We start from the raw sequence: 21,063 nt of genomic DNA, 5'->3' as shown, positions 1-21,063 counted from the left end.
TCCAGATTTCATCTAGTCTAGAATACTAAGGAGTAAGAGGTGAGCTCTGAGGACAAACCAACCGAGTCCCACAGACTTGAAAAAGAAAAGGAAAGAGTGGAATGAAATATAAAACTGTGGTGCAATAAAAAGAATGCTCCTAGACTCCAGCTGAGTTGTATCTTTGGGTTTAAAAGTACCGTCTCAGCCCTTCCTAACAGTATAAGACGGTATCAATGTTGACTCTATCAGCATTTTACAGAAATCCACCAACAGCTAAAGCCTTTAAAGCATAATACCCTAAATGTGTGCAGTGCTAGTTTCTGAGCTGGTGTTACAGTGTCAGGCAGCTCAAAGAAGCTGAGGCACACACAGTGCAACCACGGCATATCAGTGCCAGACAAGCTGGAGAGTCTTAGGCTGAAATGGATTGTCACGATCACAGGCTAAATCTCCCATGTAGCGCTGAATCTGAAGTTTCAGTCAGTAACTTTGGCAGTAGAGGAAATCATCCCTGAATTATGTAGAAGTGAGCAGTTTTTGAAAATCTGTTTGTGAGTTTTGAGGGGAAAGCTATGCACGTGTGCATAAAGATGTATGATTAGTAGTTGGTACTGCATGGTACAATAAAAAAGAAAATATGCTTCAGTTATCCTAGCTTCACCTTGTAATAAGAAAAAAAAAAGTTGAAAAGTTTTTCTCCATGCAATTTAACTCAAGATGAAGGTGGCTTAGTTATGGCTAGTTTGTTATTATTTCAGGTGGGAAAGATAAGATTTCAGGAATTGGATCTAACTTCAGCTCTATGCCATTGGGAATATTCTACAGAAGTCTGCTAGCATTATATCTGAATAAAATAATAGAGATATTCCAGAAAACAGACTTATTTCATTATCCTGCACTTTAAACTTTTCTGTTGCTTTATAAACGTTCCAGGACTCTGACTCATATCTCAGAGCTGTTTAATATGAGTAATCCCTGGTCAATTGAAATTCATCCAGTAAGGTACACAGTGCAACAGGCCGTGACTCAGGCAGAAAGGCTACTATGTGTTGAATGGGAATTTAGAGTTGCCTATAAACATATATTCACAGAATCATAGAATCTCCTAAGTTAGAAGCGACCCACAGGGATTGAGTCCAACTACTGACCCTGGCACAGGACACTCCAAGAATCCCACCATGTCCCTGAGAGTGTTGTCCATACAATTGGGACCTGTCAAGTGCTCTGACCACTGCCTTGGGGGAGCCTGTTCCAGTGCTTGACCACCCTCTAGGTGGAATACTTCTTCAAATATCCAAACCAAAAACCCCCTGACACAACTTCAGGCCATTCCGTAGGGTGCTGTCACTGGTCACAACAGAGAAGAGATCAGTGTCTGCTCCTTCTTTTCTCCTCAGAAGATATCCTCTTTTAAGAAGTAATTCTGAACCAAAAAATGCTACATGTGTCTGAGCACCTCTCCCTGCAGCCTAATCAGACTCTGCATCTGCACATAAAGATATCAGGGAACTTCTACACCAACTAACTTTGCATGTGTTTGCTTCATTTGCATAGGTTGTTATTCTCATCTCCCAATGCTGAAGCTATAAAATATTTATAAAATATCAAGGCTGAGAGTTTTGTCCTTGTTTGACACTATGTTTATATTGTGAACATTTTAGACACAAAAAGCACGCATGCTTTGTACAATCAGTCATGCTGGCTTTCCTACAAAACCTTTCTGAAGAATACACGACTAAACAAAGTCCCTTACCCCCAAGCTTCATATAAAACCAGACAAAACCTTTAAATGTCTGGAAGAAGTCTCAAGAATAAGTCTCCAAACCCTCAGATGAGGACAGAGTTCCCCAAGTGGGAACTAGGTCAGCTGGCAACAAAGGCCCCAGTAAGATGAGGCTGAGCTTGGTCTCAAGAGAGCCCTGCATAGTCATCTTTAGTAGCAAAGATAGAATTCTTTAGCCAATAACTTGTAACTGAGAATACCCAGAAAAATCTTCCATTGCTGGTGATGTGCAGAAACCTCAGCTTAAGATTCCATTTGAACACCCATGGAACCACAATCTGGAGGCTGCAGAATCAAACACAGGACTAAATATGTCTGTGGGCAGCTCAAACATGAGAAACTACTGGTTTCAATGCTTTTTATACTGCTGTTGTCTTGCATTCTGATCATTATTCTGGTATAACTCTAATGGATGCTGAGGCCTTAATTTTAAATATGGTTTTTCAGGAAAATCAAACAAAGATGAAGCTGTGCACTGTCAGCATCACTAATGGCAACTGAGAGGCACACATTAATACAGCCAAATGTTAGAGACCCTCTCTAGAAGAGTGGTTCCAAAGCAATAAATAATAAATAGAACCATGTAATGGAACTTGTTGCAAGATTTTATGAGCAGGATGCATACTTATTACTGCAGTGTGTAGTTTACTAAAAAATTCCTTCTGCAGTGTTTCTTGGTATGCTGAGGATGAGTTTCAACCCAACACAAAATTTTGGTTTTCAACTTTGGAATTTTTTTTTAAAGGTGCTTTAGAACAGGCTTTTCCAAAGCCGATTCCTATCAACAGTTGACCCAAAGGGGAGAGTTCTTCAGGTATGCACATTTATTCCACATTAAAGACTGAGTTTGCTTGACTCTGAGAATCCAAACAGAGCAGGAATTGGTTAGGAAAATCCTAGCTGTAGTATTTTGAAGAACTGTGGCTGTACTGCTTAGACTGGGAATCACCTTCTCTCAGAATGCCTCCTGTTCTCACATTTGCTCCTTCCATGTATCAGGGCAGAATCTAAAGCACCAAGAATTATAATGAACTCCCACTATGTTTCTTATCAAAAGCAAGCATTTCTGCATTTTTTGATTGAAGTGTTGTCTTCATGCTAATTTTTGTTCATCTAAACTGCCACTATCTTCCACATGGCTGTTGATGCACCTCCCTGTGCCTTTGTTCTAGTGCTGCATTATTTTCTGTGGCTCTATTCACAAAGTTGTCACTCTAGATTGGAGTGGTCTATTAACAATTTAAAGTAAATTGTTAAACCTATGAAGACAGGCTGGGAGAGCTGCAGTTGCTCAGCCTGGAGGAGAGGAGGCTCAGGGGAGATCCTAGAGTACCCTCCAATACCTGAAGGAGGCCAACACGAAGGCTGGGGGTGGACTTTTTACAAGTGCTTTGAACAGTCTTGTTTTTTAAGAAGAGTAACCCTCTCCTGCCTTTAGTATAGAAATTTCCAAACAATTCTGGAAGTTAGGAGAGCTCATAAATTCTGTCCCTCCCAAAAGTGTTGCAAAACACTTGGAAAATGTCAGGACCAGAACAAAGGAGGATTTCTATTTCACAGCCACATGAAAGGTGCTGTACAATAGATTTACATCAGTATGCTGGCCAGCTCTTCCCTCATGCTGTGTGAAGTGTAGATCTTCTTGACAGGTACTTTGACTGCAGAAAAGTCCCTACCTGACCTCAAATCAGAGAGAAGCAATGGCCAATGGGTACCACGGGAAAAACTTATTTCTCTGTCTTCATTCCAGCCTCCGTGCCAGCTGTCTTCAAAGTCACTCCTGTATCCACATCTGCAAAATAAAGGAGCCTCTAAAAGACACATGGCTGAGTGCCTTATTCCTTATCTTAATGTAGCTGGGGTCTTTCAGATGTTTCTAAATCAGATTTCTTTTTAAGATGCAGATTTTAAAAACACGGGTAAAAATTTCACAAAACAAATGTCAGCTGCTTTAAAATTTAAGATGGTTCATAACATGAGGATTTTCAAAAGTAATTATTTTCTTAGTAACAACAGTAAACACCAGTGAACAGCCCTTTTTAATTATTATTTCTATTTTATTACTACCCAGTATTTCTCCTGTCTCCAATACACATAAAGCAGCTTCCTTCCTTGTCTCTGGAGTCAGAATGCACAGCAGGACAAAGTTGATCTCAGAGGTATTCCTCCTCAATTCTTCTATATTTAGTTAACTTCCTCTTATATTTAATTCCACCATTTCCTTTATGAAAATTTAATTAGACATCTAAACTTACCATTTGACATCTAGTAGTGATGCTGCTACCTGGAGGCTCGGTGCTTTGCATTGTTTCTCAGGTCAGTTCATCAGAAGCCTTGGTAGTGCTTCCCCTTCTCATGGGGAGGGTAAACCAGGCTAAATCTAAATTTAAACCCTGGGAGCCCCAAGCAGAGGGGGCAGGAGGTGATCCAGGTTCCCCAGCAAGAAAATCTGGCAGCAGTGACTTTCCAGGCAAGGCAGCTTAATTAATGTGTGTTCCCACTCAGCCCTGCATCCCACTCTTTAAAACCAGAATAACTCCTCAGACTTGTAATTCAAATACATTCATCTGTTTGATAAGAGAATTATTTTCTTACAGTGATTTTAGGACTTACATAGCCAATGTTTCATCTAAAGAGGATACTAAAACATACATTTTAACAGTCTGAGCCTCTCCATTCACATTTACTCAGATTTCATTTGATCAGTGTTTCTAATGTGTAATCCTACCCATGGTCTATGTTTACCAAGATTTCATGTATGCTTTGCCTCCATTTCCTGCCTCACTTTATTTCTATTAAATTTATTTTAAATTGTTGTGCTCTCCAATCCTCCCTTTATATATCATAAGAAACAAGAAGCTCAATTTTCTCTTTCCCTTTGTTGATGCTTACAGTTACAGATCATTTTTTTTTGTGCTGCTTTGAATGGAGTTAAGAAGCATAATTAAAAAACCCCCAAAACTGCAGCTGAAAAAAAAAGGAGTTCAGTTTAGCAGAATAAAACAGCCAATAAACTTTCAAAATAGACAGTCAAATAATTAGATTCTAGCAGGAAATCACAGAATTGTCGCTGCTATAAATATTCAGAGGCTATGCAGACTGGGTACGAACATCCATCACAGATGATTTAGAAATAATGAAATGAAACATCTCTGGACAGAAGATAGCCTAGGTAACAGAGCAGAGGATTCTCTAGCTCAACTGACATTTTTGTGACATTTTCTGGAAAATGAGCAACCCATTGTAGCTGGCAAAAAAAAGTATGACCTACAAAGTTTTCCTACAAACAGTAAATTTGTTTCTGTGTCACAACTAGCTTGGACATCATCCCTATTAATTTTGTCAGCAGTGATTTTTAGATTGAATGTGTGAACTCAGATTCTCCCCTCTCTTTTATTAGTCTAGGAAGAGATGAGCCTGTATCAACTGCTACTATCATGACAGTAATTCAGGACAATGCCTTTAAATTCCATATGCAATTTTATAGCCACATGAAACCTGCACTTAAAGGAGATTCACAATTTTTAGATTAACCTTCTTTCTCAATTATTTCTCAATGTGCTGTTTTCAGCTGATGAAAATTCAAGAGTAATGTAAAACTTTATAGCATACACATCCAACCATCATTGATTAGTGCTAGGATTTTAAAAAGAAATATAATCTTTTGCAAAACAAGATAGCAGGATACTTCTGCAAACTTAATCTAATTTTAAATTTGTTCATCATTCACTCTTGATTGCAATTAGAGTCTACTTATTAAATACCATCTGTTTTCTAAGCATCAAGGAGTAACCTGAAAAGATTTCTCTGAAGGAAACAAACACACAAAAAGCCTCAATAAAAACTTGGTGACCAATAAGATAATTATTGAATATGCTAAAATGATGAGAGCACAATGAATAATAATTTTTTTCAAAAAACGCATGAGCTTCCATATGCTTCTCCTTTATTTGCTTTGACTTCTACACCAGGGAAATCTAGAGAAAATATTGTGGAAAATATTTTTTCCATCTAATTTCTTATTTATTAATTTTTAATTATATTTTAGTAAGCTTATTAATGATTTTATAGAATTCTTCTTATTAGAACACAGTCTATGGATATCCTGTTTATTATTTTATTAGTTTCCATTTTCAGGAATCACCTCTGCAATGGACCAAACAACTTATATTTGGTTTTGATAAAACTGTCTTCGGAAAGGTACATTATTGTGACCTGAAAACACTGAAGATGTAGAAACTCCATTATTTTCCCTGGAAATTTGTTTCCAGTGTTAATTTATGTTTGGAAAATTGATAACATGCCATCTCTTATGCTGAAGGTCATGTTCTAGGCAAAAATGAGACCTCTGAAACATAAAGCTGGGGATTTGGTGTGAGTATAATTGCTATCTTGACAATCTAATCACAGAATTACTTCACATTTTCTGTGCACTTAATGCACACATAAAAAGACACAAAAACAAAATACCACAATAATATAATTAAAAGTACTGTACAAAAAGCTCCTGGCACCTGCCACTTCTTTACACTTATACTGCCTCCCTGTGTCCCAAAGTACTGCATGCAGCCTATGGAAGGGTGTGGTGAGATGGCAGCATCTGGAGTCTTCTCCTGGGAGTAAATGCTTCAGGGTGAGAAAGAAGATTTATTTTGTAGTTTTGTTTTTGTTTTTGTTTTTGTTTTTTGGGTGGGGTTTTTTTTGCTTCTTTTTTTTTTTTTTTGCTCGGTATCACCATGATCTTCTGCGATCTACAACTCCCCGTAACATCCAATCTTACATTACATACAATCCATCCAACTTGGGGCATTTTTACTTATGTTAAGCACTTGATTTTTTTTTTCTCTTCATCCCCTGAAGCTAGCTTGTCCCATCTCCAGCTCTGTAATTGCTTCTCTGGTCATTCCTTGTTGGATGGCCACCTACAGCTGGGTGCTCTCCAGTGCCAGCCCTGGCTCCCAACCACCCTGTGCCTGGTACCGCTTTGTGCTGCATCTGTGCCTCCCCTTCTGAGACCTCTCATACCAAGCATGGACTCCTCTGCCCTAAATCATTAAATTAGAGATCTCCATGGCTTTCTAAAATGTTTTATTCTTCAAGGAATAATTATATCCACTTGGCTTCTTGGAGCAGAGTTTTTGTTTGGGGTAAGCATGCGCCACTCCTTTAATCCAACTGCAGCAGTGAAGATTCACACAGTCCATGTGTGTGTATCATGTGTGTGCCTCTCATGGGAGAAAGCCTTTGAATGGATATTAAGTCTTGGTTTTTTATGGTTATTTTCTAAATTTTTCCTCTATATTTGCTTTTATTTATAGGAACAGGAAGTTTTAATATCAATTTTGCATCTAAAAAGCTAAGTCATACTTTCCCCTTTACTTTGTGACCCTTGCTCTACCTGATAATATTTTCAGTTTACTGTGGGAACATTTAGAATTGCTTGAATTTATATGCTTCTCTACTGTTCTAAAAGTTACTGAAAGGAAGCCTTTTGTATGATTCTGCTCAGATACCTACCCAGGCACAAGTTGAATGAGTGCTTAACAAGTGTTTGAGTTAGCAAGGAAAGAAAAGAGCAATACTATATATCTGTGAAGCAAAAAAATTCCAAGTTTCAGAAATGATTGCATTTACTAGGCAGAAAACCTGAATTCCTAATATTCTGGCAGTTGAGTTCTAATCCTCCTGGCTTTACCTGCATATTTCCCAGAGGCTCAGTGTTACACTTTTTATAAGCAGATTGTGGTCACCTTCTGTGGGCAAATTATGTGATAACTCTGCTGATGCACAAAGAATAGGCATTTTTTTCATTTTTTGTAGCTTTAGTTTAATGAGAGAACCTTTTAATTTCTATTTAGAGAAATTAACATTTCACTGTTAACAGCAGTCATGTTTCCATGTCAATCTGACACTAGTGCCAGGAAATAGATTTATCAAACCTGTCAGGGTAGGTTTGTATGATAAGACATTATCAGAAAAGAAGTAATCACTTTTAATTGACTTCATATTTCAACTATTTAAGTGCATAAGTATTTAAATTATGTAGTACATTAATTGCTTCAAAAATTTATTTAGATTGGAGCTTTCTGAAACTGTAATCTAGGCAGGATGGAACAAGAGCAAAGAAAAGGAGGAATGAGGGCATCATCTATAGAAAAAGATAACAAAACATGGTCAGGATTTTGCTGATTAGGAGGCCCACAGAGAGAAGAGGTGAATGCAAGAGTTATTTGAAAGCCTAGTCACTTAAAGGAGCAGGAATAAAATCATTGTATCTCTTGTTTCATAGACACAGAAGTGCTAGACTGCAGTTTCACCACAGATCTAGCTTCAATGCTTCCTTTAAAGACCTGGCAGAGCATTTCCTGGCAGAATCTAATTGCAGTTTAAAGATGTCAGTAGTTTTTGATGCTATCCTTCCAAAACAACAACAAAAAAGCCCCACCAAAACTTACCTGGTCTCCTGCAAGAGGTGTGGGACTCGAAAACACACCAAGGAAACCCAACAAACCTAGAAATATAGCATAAACTCTGAAGTGCTTTCTGGATTATAAGGGTTAATCAATAAAATGGAATTATGCATCTTTGTCTGATTCCAACCAGCTGTTTGGTAATGGGAGTACACAGACATGGTACTAATGACAGGCTGTCCCTTGATTATGGGACAGAGGGTGAATTCTGTTTTGAATTCTCTGCTTTTATATCCCCAAGAACAACTCAAACTTCAGAAATTAGTAACAAAAAAAAAAAAAAAAGCAAAAAAGCAACGATATTAACAAAATACTGCAACATCAAGTAAAGAACATCAATGGATTTATTACCATTCTTCAATAATTGAAAAATGTGAATGGCTTTGCTATCCCACCTGCATTTAGGTAAAGTACATTGCCCAAGAATGCTTGCTCTTTGATTGTGAAGGTCTGTAAATGTATATGTGACTGTGCATGAGTGTGAGAGCAGGGCAGGGTGAGGACATTTGAGCAGGAGAGAAACAGTTTGGGCTTAGAAAACTCAAATTTTAATGCAAATTCTCAATATTGAGCTACCCCGAATGTTTCAGATTTCGTAGCTTGACACAAGATATTCGCAGCATGCTCGTGCAACATCATTGTATTTGCATTTAGAAGGGCTTTTTGACAATAAATGATTATTTTATTTGAAGTTTATTTCTAAAATAATTTATTACAGTGGTCTTTCACAACATCACCAATAACACGCCTAGCTTAAATACCCTGATGATTAGGGGTTGAGAACTGACTGTCAGGAAGAAAAACAACTGTGAAAAATATCCCAATGAAAGGATATGACATAATTTTGACCCTGAATGCAACTGCTAAGAGTAGCAGGGACACATATGTGAAATCAATAAGCAAGGGCAATCTGCTGTCAGTTTCATCAGTGAGTCATGTCTTGGGCTGAATTCATTGAGAATGTGTGAGAGATGTATTTTAAAAGTGAGAGAAAGATAACAGGCAGTTCATATGCACTCTACTTTTGCAGGGCAACCTGCTTATTAAATTAATACCGTCATACTAAAACAGGGAGGTGAAGACAAGAACATGAGGAGCCATTTTTGTGGGAATTAAAAATTTAATAGTAGTGATGTAGAATAACCCAGGTCACTTTTCTCAATATACACTTGCTTTTCTTTCAAGTTCTGAATATTCACTTCCAGGAGGAAGTTTTAGTGAAGCATAACCTTGTGTCCTGAAATACACAACAACATTTCAATCTCCAGAATTTCACAGCCAGAAGTGGCCTTTTGATCCTGGGAACAATATCTGAGGCACCAGAAATGGCTTATGCATTTCAGCGGTCACTTATGAGTGAGTGAGGGTGAGGAACAGGGTTTAGAATTTTTCTGAAGAAATGTCAAAAATATTCCCACTGGACTGACTCCTCGATATGAAAATTTTTATCAAGTCCTGAGTGTTCCCAGTAGAATAAAAATCAGCTGGCTTTTTTAACCTGGCCAAAAGAAAGACTATTCTTTTAGATATTGTATTTTTTAAATTATAAACTATTGCTTAATAATTTAGTTAACACAGCTCTAAATTCGAGCAAAGGTCATGCACTTGGTCTGCAAAATGCACTTCAGTCCTTATTGCATTCAGGTTTGTAAAAGGCATTTTTAGCAAGCTTTTGTACCATACTGAAACAGACATCTGTGAACTAGTTAAGGAAGTAAATTTTGTTAGAAACTTCATGGGGAAAAAGGGTTCTCTGGGCTTTGTACTTAGCCTGTCTCTTCAATGGTTACATTTCTTAGATGCCATGACTTAAGGTACAGTACAGCCTGGTTTGCTAAAACTACTAAAGTCCTGCCCTTCTAAAGTGAAACTCTGGTGTATTTTGAAAGCTAATTTAATTGGAGACTCCTGTTTTCCTCCACCTGCCTCACAAGCCTTAGAAATCATACCTGGACCTCTGTTTTCTCTGCTGCACTTTCCTGTACAACAGCCAGGCACTCTGCAAACTGTCTGGCTTGCCCCTGGATTTCCTCCTTCTTTATTGTCATGTTATGATTTGCCCCTCATTTTCACAGAGAATCAGACCAAGAATGTCTCCTTTTCCTTTTCTAGTGTTTTACCATAGGAAGACCAAAATAAAAAAGGAATGACTTCTTGAAGCCATTGTCAAGTAAAGGATGGAAATAGAAAACCCATAGGAACAGGAAACGTTTCATTTAATTCATATGAAATGTTGGGTTTTACAATGAAATTGGTAGAAGAATAGGGGTATAAAAGCCCTGTAGAAATCAGCAATAATTCAGTAATGCATTAGAATTTTCAAACAGGTATATAAGTGTAATTTCTTCAAGCATTTTGTGTCATTTATGTAATATAAACATTATAAGCAAAACTGACTTTAAAGACTTGAATCTGAATCATTAAATACACAGTGGATTGGGGTTTTTTTAATCAAACACCAGCCATATAATTTATTTAGTTTGCCTTATTCCCCTTTCCCTTCATTAGCTGTTTTTGGCATGGAGTTCAGCCATTCTATTGAAAAAAAGTTAGTAAATATTTTCCATTGATGTATTAGTGTATAGTAGCCAAAATCCAAAGCTTTAAATCTGTACTGTGCCTCCAGTATTAAAATTAGCTTTAAAGTATCTGTGATGAGAGGCAAATTTCCTAATTTTATAGTGGTACTGATAGTACTGATCTTATTAATAGAAAAAATACTGATGCTATATAAAATGCAATAATATTGTCCTGTATTTATTGGCACAGATAATTATTTGGGATTTTGTTCAACATATCCAATAAAACCAACTATGTATCTTTTATTCACACAAACAAAGAACAGCATCCATAGATAATAAACACCAGCACTTCCCAGCTGCTATTTATTGTCCTATTTTTTAAATATTATTTTAAGTGCAGTTAATAGTGGCCATAGCTGATATTAGAGCTGGCACTGGAGGTACCATCAGCAGGTGCTGGAGCCTTACCATCAGCAGTGAAAAACCCTTGCAGAAAATGACCACACAAGCCAAGATCACTCATGAGAAATGGATTAGCTCTGAAAACCTGGATCTTTGTCATATGATAATGGCTGGTTTTAGCTGTGTAAGTTGTATTATACAGCTGTATGCATACCACATTTTGATTTTATTTCTAGTGTTTGTATCTTCTTACCAATATGCAATTTGGAAATATTGTCACGTCTTAGTTATAAATTTTGTTTTAAACTCCCTTCACTTTATAGTAAATAATAGCATATTTGGGTGCTTTTCAGGCAAAGACTCTTTTCAAGAGCCTTCTCAATTTTTTTTCATAAAAACAAAAGCTAAAAAATACTGAAGATTTATATAATTTTGTGCTGAAAAATATATGCAGAAGACAGGGAACTTTTTTATTTCCATTCACTTCTGGAGGCTGTTTCTCTCCCCCTCCCCCCCCCATTATTTCTACCATAGTACAAAGAGTGAAATAACTTTCACAATTTCTTTTGGCACCTGCAGCTCACCTTTGGGACACGTGGCACTGTTCCAGATACAGCTCTCCACACCAGAATCAAAGAAATAGTAAAAGAAACTACTATGCAACATAGAACTAAAATAATTTTTTTCACCACCCTCCCATTCTTCAGCATCTCACCTGTCTTAAGATTTTTAAAAAGGGGTGGATTTTTTTTTTTTACATTACTATTAGCCTTTTTAATTTTTACATGAGAGGAGAAGTGACCCCAACTAGAATTTACCTTTAAATTAATATTTAAAAAGTACAGTCCTGATGCTTTTAAATGGCTGAAACATTTAAGAAATCCAAAGACAAAAACATTTTACCTTTATTTGCAGCAGGTATAAAAATCTTTGGAGTTCAAAATCTTTATGATTTATTCCTCTCATGTGGGCTGCAAAGATGACCAAGAGATGAACCATAGTAGAAAAATACAAAAGACATGGAAAAATATAATTTTTAAGAGTATCTACATTGCTAAATGACTTGGAAACTTTTGAGTATTTTATTAGCTTTGCAGTTTTGTTGTATTTATTAAATCAATAGCACAAATATGAACTCCTTTCTGAGATGAAGGAAAAAAGAAAGCACATTTCAATGTGATAGTAATATGGGTATAAATTCGGTTGCAATTTTTCTCTGTGGCTTTCTCTGGTAGCCAGCCTGCAACAGACCATTAGCAAGCATATTCTGTTGAGTTTCTAAGCATTTTTTCAATAACACAACTGTACCTTTCTTTGTGATGATGTAGATAAAGTAATCAGAGGCCTTAAAATGGATGAGTCCTGAGGGAATGGGATTTATTATCCAAATCATATTGAGTCTATTACTGAAAAACAGCAACTTTTTCTGATGGAAATAATATAAAATACATCAATAGAGTGTTCAGAATTCAAAAGTAGTTGAATAAAAGTGACTTAGATTTTTAAAACCTGTCAGTAGTTACAAACCTTAGCTCAATCTGTATGTAAAAGATGTCTTGCTTTTAGTCTACAAGTATTCATACATTAAAAAACCTAAGTGGATGGATTTTTCCCCTAGCAGGTAAAAGCAAACTAATACCAGAAAATAGATACAGAAATAACAAGAGCAATTCCATTACTCCACCAGGTACCAAGGAACAGACTCTTTCCATGTTAAGCATTCAAAGCAAGACTAGATGAATTCCAGAAGGTTCCATAGCACAGGGTCCTGAGCAGCAGGCAGGCTTTAGCTCAACTTCTTCAACCCTTTTTTTCTATACTAACTTATCAGACTTTAAAAGAAAAGTAATGAAGAAGTGACAAAGACTTTATGCAATCCAGTCAGCTCTCTATCCATATTCACAACATAAATATAACCTTGATCAACCCCATTTAATCATTGCTTCTTTTTTTGTGGTAGTTTTTTTACTTTTTCACTTTACTCAGTTCCAAAAAGCTGCCTGTTTCCCTTATTCTTCCATAAGACAAATAATAAAATGGACAAAAGATAAACATTGAAAAAGAACAAATTGCACAGCTCTGGCAAGATGTTCTCCTTAGGAAAAATTCCCACTGATTACAAGAGACAAGAAATTTCAGTTGGAGCTTTGCCTGAAGAAATAACTGAGAATTAAACCCAAATAAAATAATCACATAATACAAGTTCTCACCAGCAGAGAAATTAAATTATCTTTCAATTCTCACATGGACAGAAAAGTTTTTGTCCAACTGATGGGAAATAAGAGCTTTGCCATTGATTTTCAATGAAGCTGAGATTTCACCTCAGGGCATTTTTTCTCATATACTATTTATTATGTCTTTACTCTAACACAACACATAAAGATCAGCTAATGCTTTCAGAATAATGAATAATCATGTATTCCAAGACCAGATAATACCATTCATTCCAAGCTTGAATAAAAACTTGAATGCAGTTTTTATTTCTAGAGGAATTGTGACATTTTGAAGAGGGAAGAAAACCCAATAAACTAAACCAAACCAAGACACCCAGCTGAATTGAGGCACTGAAATTAAAGAAAATAAATATTGACTGTCAAATCCTCTTCAGGGAAAGAAATCACTGCATATGGTCTGCTGCTGTCTCTGTCGTTTCCTAAGCTTTCCATTTGAGAGAGAATAAAAATGCATCTAGTTGACAAATTATGAGCTAAATTAATTCAAATGGCTTAATGGAGTATAGTATCCATCTCATGCAAAAGAAAATTATGGAGCTTTAGGAACATGTCACAATTGATGACTTGCAGTGTTAAAAGAAATTGTCATAGACACCAGGGTTTATTATGGAAGTAGCAAGTCAGCACTTCCTTGCTGCATGTCAGAATTCTCTTCAAAACTGATGCTTCTGCTCAGCAAAAACATCTGGAAGAAGGTAGCAAAGCTGAAAATTTTGGGGAAAATACTTCTGGACTCTCAGAGGAAAGCCATTTCTGACCCACAGATGGCTGAAAAGCTGTTAGTAGGTTCTTATAAGTAGAGAGCAGCAGCAAACTTCTACCTAGAAGCTGAAATATTTTAAGAGCTGCAGATGTGTCCTGGGAAACTCAGTTTCCATAACAACAGCTTTTGGTGATTTTGAGGCTGTCTGCACCTCTTGATTTCTGTAGCTGTTCACTTGGGGCTGACAGTTTGATACTGTTATTTTGTCCAGCACTAAATTCTTGTATATTTGCACAACCAGGGTATTATTGGTGATTTTAACAAGTAAAAATCACAGTCTTTATTGTACCTTAAAGCTTTGCTACAGTTACACAAGAAGCAGGGTCCTGCCTCAGTGTTTTACTGATTAATGAAGTTGGAACACTCCAGTCCCACTGAGATATTGCAGTAGCATAAATATTTATATGCTTAAAATATCAAGCAATCAGGAACTAAATATAGACTACAGAAAACAAAGGGGATTTTTTTCTAGGGTTGTTACTCAAATCAAGCCCAAGAACTCAGTTATTGAAGAAACAGACTTGAAATACAGAATTGAGATATCTAAGAAAAAAATTCTAAATAGTTCTGTGCACTAATGAAAAAGTAAATCAGACTCAGACCTTTCTTTTGGAAAACACGTCAGAGACAGCAGCTGTAAGCATTTTCCTTTTGAGCACCATCTCCAACAGGCACAGGCCTTCTTATATTTAAAGGAGAAAAAATAAAATCTTTCAAGTTGATTTTTCATAGCAATACATGAAAATCTACATGAGAGTAAAATTCCAGCATCTCTACTAGATAACAACAATTCCTTTGTGCTTCTCAGGGCAAAGTATGCCTGGGCCAAAGTACAACTGCTAACTGATAATTTTATTTCAATTTGGAGGATTTAGTATACTCTGTCTGCCTTTTTTGCCAGGATTGCTGTTAAATGTGTTCCAGTGCAGTTAGCTGACTAAACCTTCAATGTGTTCTTCAACACAGTTTTTTCTTTTTTAACATGAGCTTCATCGATTACTCCTTTTTTTTATTTCCTATTTTCTCCTTATTGCTCCCTCCTCTGCTTTTATGTTCCTCTTCTCCTAGTAACAGGTGATTTTGCATATGTTTATTCCTCTCCTATTACTTCTTTTTCCACTTTTAGCCTTAGGAGTTAACTATTATGCCACCTTGTCTTCATACAAATCCCTCTCATTTTCTCTTTCCTTGTACTTTTTAATGCCTCTCTTCAACCCCAAGATAAATAAATAAATTAAAAGCAAATTTCTTTTTGCAAAGTAGGTGCACTAAGCTATATCAGAAGAATATTATTTGGGACTATTTTCTGGACTATTTTCTGCTGTGTGTCTATGACTGAACTGAAGGAGGGAACTGACCATCAAGAGCAAACATGGAGAACAGATTGACCAGAGCTCTTAGCTAAAGAAAAACAACTCAGAGGTGAAAGAAATGCAATCAATATACAGGGTAGGTATATTTCTTCAAAAATGTATTAATTCATCCCAAAGAATAAGTTGGTTTTTTTTTTAAAGAAAGAGCTCTCTGTGATTTCTCCCAGCCATGGAATATTAGATGAACTTCAGACTAGAAAAGCATACAGTTACCCAAGTACAATGATTGCATGCTCTATAAAATTGCTCTCAGGCTAAATGTATTTGAGGGGAAAAACCTTTAAATTCAAGCAGGAAGAATTACAAAAGAAAACAAGAACTGGATTTTAATAGAAAATTGCCTTCAAGACTGTTTGTCACTTCATTTAATTCTCTCTTGGGGGCCCATAGAGACTAACACTTCTATTTGATGCAAGACTTAAGAACAAAGCATAACAAAACTAAACAGAAAAAAAGCAATTTTGTCAGCCTTGAGCTGAGGGTAATGAAAAGGAAACAGATTCAATGAAATGGGGAGCAGTTAGGGGTGTGAGATGAAGTTTAACCATTCCTGCCATTTTTCCATTTCTAACACTCTACTACTCAAATGCAAATACTTTGCTTTTGTTTGAGTGCACATTGAAGAGAAAATATGAGCATCAAAACCAGTGGGAAATTCAAAACAGTTTGAACAGAAGCAGATCACGTAGTATTTCAAATGGGAGACCATCTCACTCCAAGGTTTTCTCTTTCTGAATACCCATACCCACCCTGGAAAATGCCAACTGATGTATCACTAATGCCATTAAACAGTGCTTTGAAAAGAAATGAGAAACCAGTGGTCTTTCTTCATATTTCCTTTGCTTTGGGAGGCCTGTTTTGTGCTTGTGTGTAAGTAAAGAAATAATCCAAGACAGTTTCTTTTTTCTTTTTTTTTTTTTTAATAGAGGTTTTAGGTGAAAATCTCTTCATTGAAATATGGAAGAACATTTAAAACTCTGAATTTCAGCTGTTAGAAAAGTGAGATCTGAGAACTGAATTAAAAATGAAATAGAAGGGACTTGGGCAAAGTTGCTGTCCTGAGGAACCCTGTTTCCACACTGGGGTATATCTGGAAATTCAACACGCTTCATTTTCTCCATGATGAAAAGTTTTTGGGATGTCCAGTGATACTGACTAGAGAAGAACCAAGGACAAGTACATTTTTATGATTTGAACAGTTACCTAAGAGAGAGATTGAGGTGAAAAGAACTCAATTTGGTCAAAGTTATTGTTCTTTCCTGTTTTCAGTCAGTCATCCAGAGGTAAAAATACTTGGCTTCCCTTTGTCAATGCTTCGGCTGAAACAGTTCATAGAGAGATTCAAATTTAACCCTTTGCAGACTGAAGTTAATCTTATAATGTTTTTCCCCAAATATTAGAGATAATATTAAGGAACTAATTATCTATCAGATGACTTCTAATTTCTGTCCCAAAATGTTGACTGTAATCTAAATGGATATTACTTACAAATTAAAAAAAAAAACTTTCTTAATAAAACATGCAGAGTGCAAACTCTTCTAGGATAAAAGGAGAGCTATTTTCAGAAGTTCTAGGTAGCAGTTTGCAAATGTGCAATTAAAATTCTGGCTCTTCCCTAATTATGGAACACTTAAGTTAAATGGTCTTAATAGATATATAATGATGGCTTTTTAAACCTATAGTTACTTATAATTGAAAGTGATTCCTACTTCAGTTTTAAAAGCTTCCATTAAATGCCTATTATGATCGTTATGTAATTTAGCAAGACATTTAATGAGGGTTTTATAAAACTAAACAACAATTGTTACCAAAGACAAATGTTAAGCATACAGATTAACATGCTATTAATGTGGATTAGTTTTTTTCAGATTAAATAGTGAAAGTTTTACTTAAAATCTATTGGGATTAATGTAGATTAAAATGTTATACGAAATTAGGAAATTTTAAGGATGCTTAAAAGAATAAGAAATTGTTTAATGCAATTTTTTATTAGGTTATCTATTGAAAAGCTGATCCAGATGCAGAAAACTTATGAAGAAACCTCTATTTAAAATATGTATTTTTCTAAGACTAATTCTGTTCTATTGATGAATGCCATCCTTAGCTCTGTGAATCTCTTGGATATTTCCATATAATTATAGAAATTTGAGTTACTGACATTTCACTACATTTTATTATAAATTTGAACATTTTCTAGGCTACATAAGTATTTTAAAGTTAATAGAAATGTCCAGGTAGAAGACACTTATACCACTTCATCAGAATCAATATGGATCATGTCTATAATTAAAGATTACAAAAATGAAAAAGCAGCATACAGAATACCATCTTAAGTTTCAGTCCTGTGCCACATATCTTGTTGTCTCTTCTCCTCCTGCCCATACATTGGTTCCTGAAAATAATTTGATATTTTTAGATGTTTAAAAATATCTGATATATCTAGAACCTAGATATATCTAGGTATCTAGAGATATCAGAAATTTTTAAATATCTAAATATCTAGATATATCTAGAACCAGGATGTTTGATTTTAAAAAAGTCAGTAAAACTTAAACCACTGGAAATAAACACTTCATCAAGAAACATATCTTTCAGTGAAATCAACAAAGAATAAATCAGCACATCTACTACACCATCCACATGTTAAAGCAACTTATTTTTACAACATTAACTTAGGGACTTTCTTAATAACGCAAGTACGATATTTGATTTGTTTGATGTTTACATTGATATTACAGGTGAGTTGTTTTCCTTCTAAAAGTTCTGAAAATGCAATGATCTCCATTCATGGAAAATGTGAACGTGCTTAAATTTATCATGAGATAAACATTATGTTTAACAAGCCCTGGTTTTATCACTTTGCTTTATTTTTAATGATAGAGCACGAGAAAAGCCAGAATAACATTAGCATTTCTTATTATCACTGAGCACACCCATTAACTTTCTATTTTAGTTAAGGAAAAAGCCCTTCCAAAGCTCTGAATTTTATTTCAGACTTTACCTTATGTCTTGGAGAAAGTCCTTTCAATACCCATCCTGATTTGTGAGAATCTGATGTGTCGCTGTCACGGTTTTGCAACCAAAACCACTGCAATAACAAAGGAAGACAGAGCTGATACTTCATAACTTTGGAGAAGTTTTGACATATATATTTTAAAATAATATGGCCACAAAGCAGGGATGGATGATACTGACTCATCTACTGAAAAATCAAATACCATGGATCTAGATTTATGTCTGGTTCATGTTATAACCAGAGTTATGAGAGAACTGGATCTGATGGCTTGACTTTGAAAGTTTACTCTCATCTTTGGAGAAAATGTGGGGGAGAAAAAAATAATGATATAGAAATTATATTGAGAATAAAGAGCATTTATGTGATTGAGGGAGAAGGCTGTGATGGAGAAACTGGGAGCAACAGATAAAAATAATAAACAATTAAGATAGACAACAGCTTTATATGATGCACTTTCTATCTATTGAGTTTATACCCTAAGAAAGAATCTGACCATGATTTTGATGGTAAAAAAATGACACTAGGCACTGAAATACTACACCATGGTACAAAAAATTATCAAGTTAAACCCTAATATCATTGGACAGCATCCATCGTGTCATTAGTTAAATTAACAAAGTTAAAGAAAAATAATTTTTTGCTAAAAGAATGATTTTTTTTTTTTAGGAGTTAAGAAAAGATCAGATCATATCCTTAAAACAAAATGAAGTTTTACTTTGGTTACAAGTTTGGGGTTTGCTCTATTTTTTTTCTTTTAATTGAAGAATTAGAAAGGGATATTTTTTTCCTTCAAGAATTAACAACATTGAGAATCTTGAACCAATTGACAGAAATTTTTTTTTGAGCATTCTAATGCCAATAAATTAGCTTAGACATAATTTACACTAAGGCATATTTTATCTGGCTGCTTTATTCCAACTGGTAACTTAATAATCGTATTTTTTTAGCTAATAAGATCTAAATTGGTATGGAGAACTGTAAAAACAAGATGCTATTGCACACTTAAAACTAGTTTAATCAATAAAGTACTTAACTATGAGGATGCCCACAGTTCCTAATAAAAGTGTTCAGACAGAATAATTAAGGAATTTTGGCCTGTGAGGAATGTGGATGACCTGGTTTCCAGGACAGACTATCAATGTGCCCTTAATATGGTTTACACTTTCTGAAGGAAGCCTTCAGGGCAATATCCTATCACTTGGTTTTATTTTGAGCATTAGATTTTCCATTCCTCCACATATTCTCAGGAGCAGGAAGGAAGTCAAAGGCTGACTGAGTTCTGACCTCTCTTCTAGTTCCCACAGCATCCTTAGCACCTCTTGACTCTAATGTCAGTTTAACATTGACACTTCAGTGAAAAGAACTCTTTCTTTTTGCTGGATGTGGAATATATTTTGAGTTGTTCTGGGAAGAAATATAACATGTCTCCTGGCTAACAATTTCTATGCCAAGGACATTATAGTTGGACATTCAAAGAAACTCTCCAATTCCATCTTTTTGTACTAATAAAAAAGTGTATGTTGCATCCTCTTGCATTTCTTTTTTTTAAGGTGTAATTAGTGAATTAGTGAATATGATTACTGTGGTTAATTGTTCTTTCTTTTGAGAGAAATAAATAAATAGATGTGCACAGAAAAATGCTTTTTTTGGATAAATACTTATTCATTCATGAACTATATATATCTAAAATGGAATGCTGAAATGGATCAGCTGAAGCATCGGCAGTGCATATCCTGCTCTGTGGTGAAGCAGGTCCAACAAACCCCAGCAGAAAATGTATTATATTTGGAGGAAAAGGAAAGAATCAACACTTGGCAGACTGTGTAAACCTTATAATTACAGTTAATTTCTTCAAAATTGTTAATTAATGAAAAATAGATCTATAGATTGCCTTTAAGTGAAATTAGTCTCCAAAGGAATAATAAACTGAATAAATATTGTTTATTTGCAAACCAGCATTTCTGAAGCTATTGGCCTCACCCATTAAGCATGTCACTCATCAAAATCTCCTGATTGAGCTTCATTTAATTTAATTATATAAAGCATTTTGATTTTACCAGTGCATTTTCAGGACTATACATTTTTCAGTATTAAACAATATTCCTTGTAAAAACAAGAAGATATTGTATGAAACTGCTGCATGCAGTTTTTAAGAGTGGTTATTATTGACTTGAAATAAACTTTGACTATAGCTAACACAATGTTTTTTGACCACTTAAATGCAGGGAATCACTACTTATCTATTAAGAGAAATTAAATATTGCACTGATTATGATGTTTTAAAAAATTTCTTTATAAGAAAATTGTACCATGTAATGAAATTTAATTAAACGTAGAAGTGTAAACAATATTATTATTGAGTTCATTCTGATAAATAAAATTTACATTGCTGGGCTACATAGGCTTTTATCTGCAGTGAGAACCTGGTTTGGCTTAAAGGTTTTTGAATAAAATATTGGGATCTGTTTCACTGGAATTTATAAAATATTATGCAATTTTAACATAAATATGAAGAAAA

At 35.2% G+C, this 21,063-nt stretch overlaps 1 protein-coding gene across 1 annotated transcript in view; it reads right to left on the bottom strand.

The window, feature by feature from the left end:
• TMPRSS15 (transmembrane serine protease 15) overlaps window positions 1-10,283 on the bottom strand; it is a gene marked incomplete at both ends in the record, with an annotated part of 130,215 nt that extends 119,932 nt beyond the window's left edge. The window contains one exon of the mRNA XM_084201066.1: window positions 10,185-10,283. Within this exon, the coding sequence (XP_084057192.1) occupies window positions 10,185-10,283 (99 nt within the window). The remainder of the gene's footprint in view (window positions 1-10,184) is intronic.
• Between the last annotated feature and the right edge of the window lie 10,780 nt (window positions 10,284-21,063).

This window comes from Fringilla coelebs, assembly GCF_963513975.1.
Source record: "Fringilla coelebs genome assembly, chromosome: 2".
In the NCBI taxonomy this organism is placed as follows: Eukaryota; Metazoa; Chordata; class Aves; order Passeriformes; family Fringillidae; genus Fringilla; species Fringilla coelebs.
The sequence above is the reverse complement of the archived record's forward strand: the minus strand, read 5'-3'. Positions and strand labels throughout refer to the sequence as shown.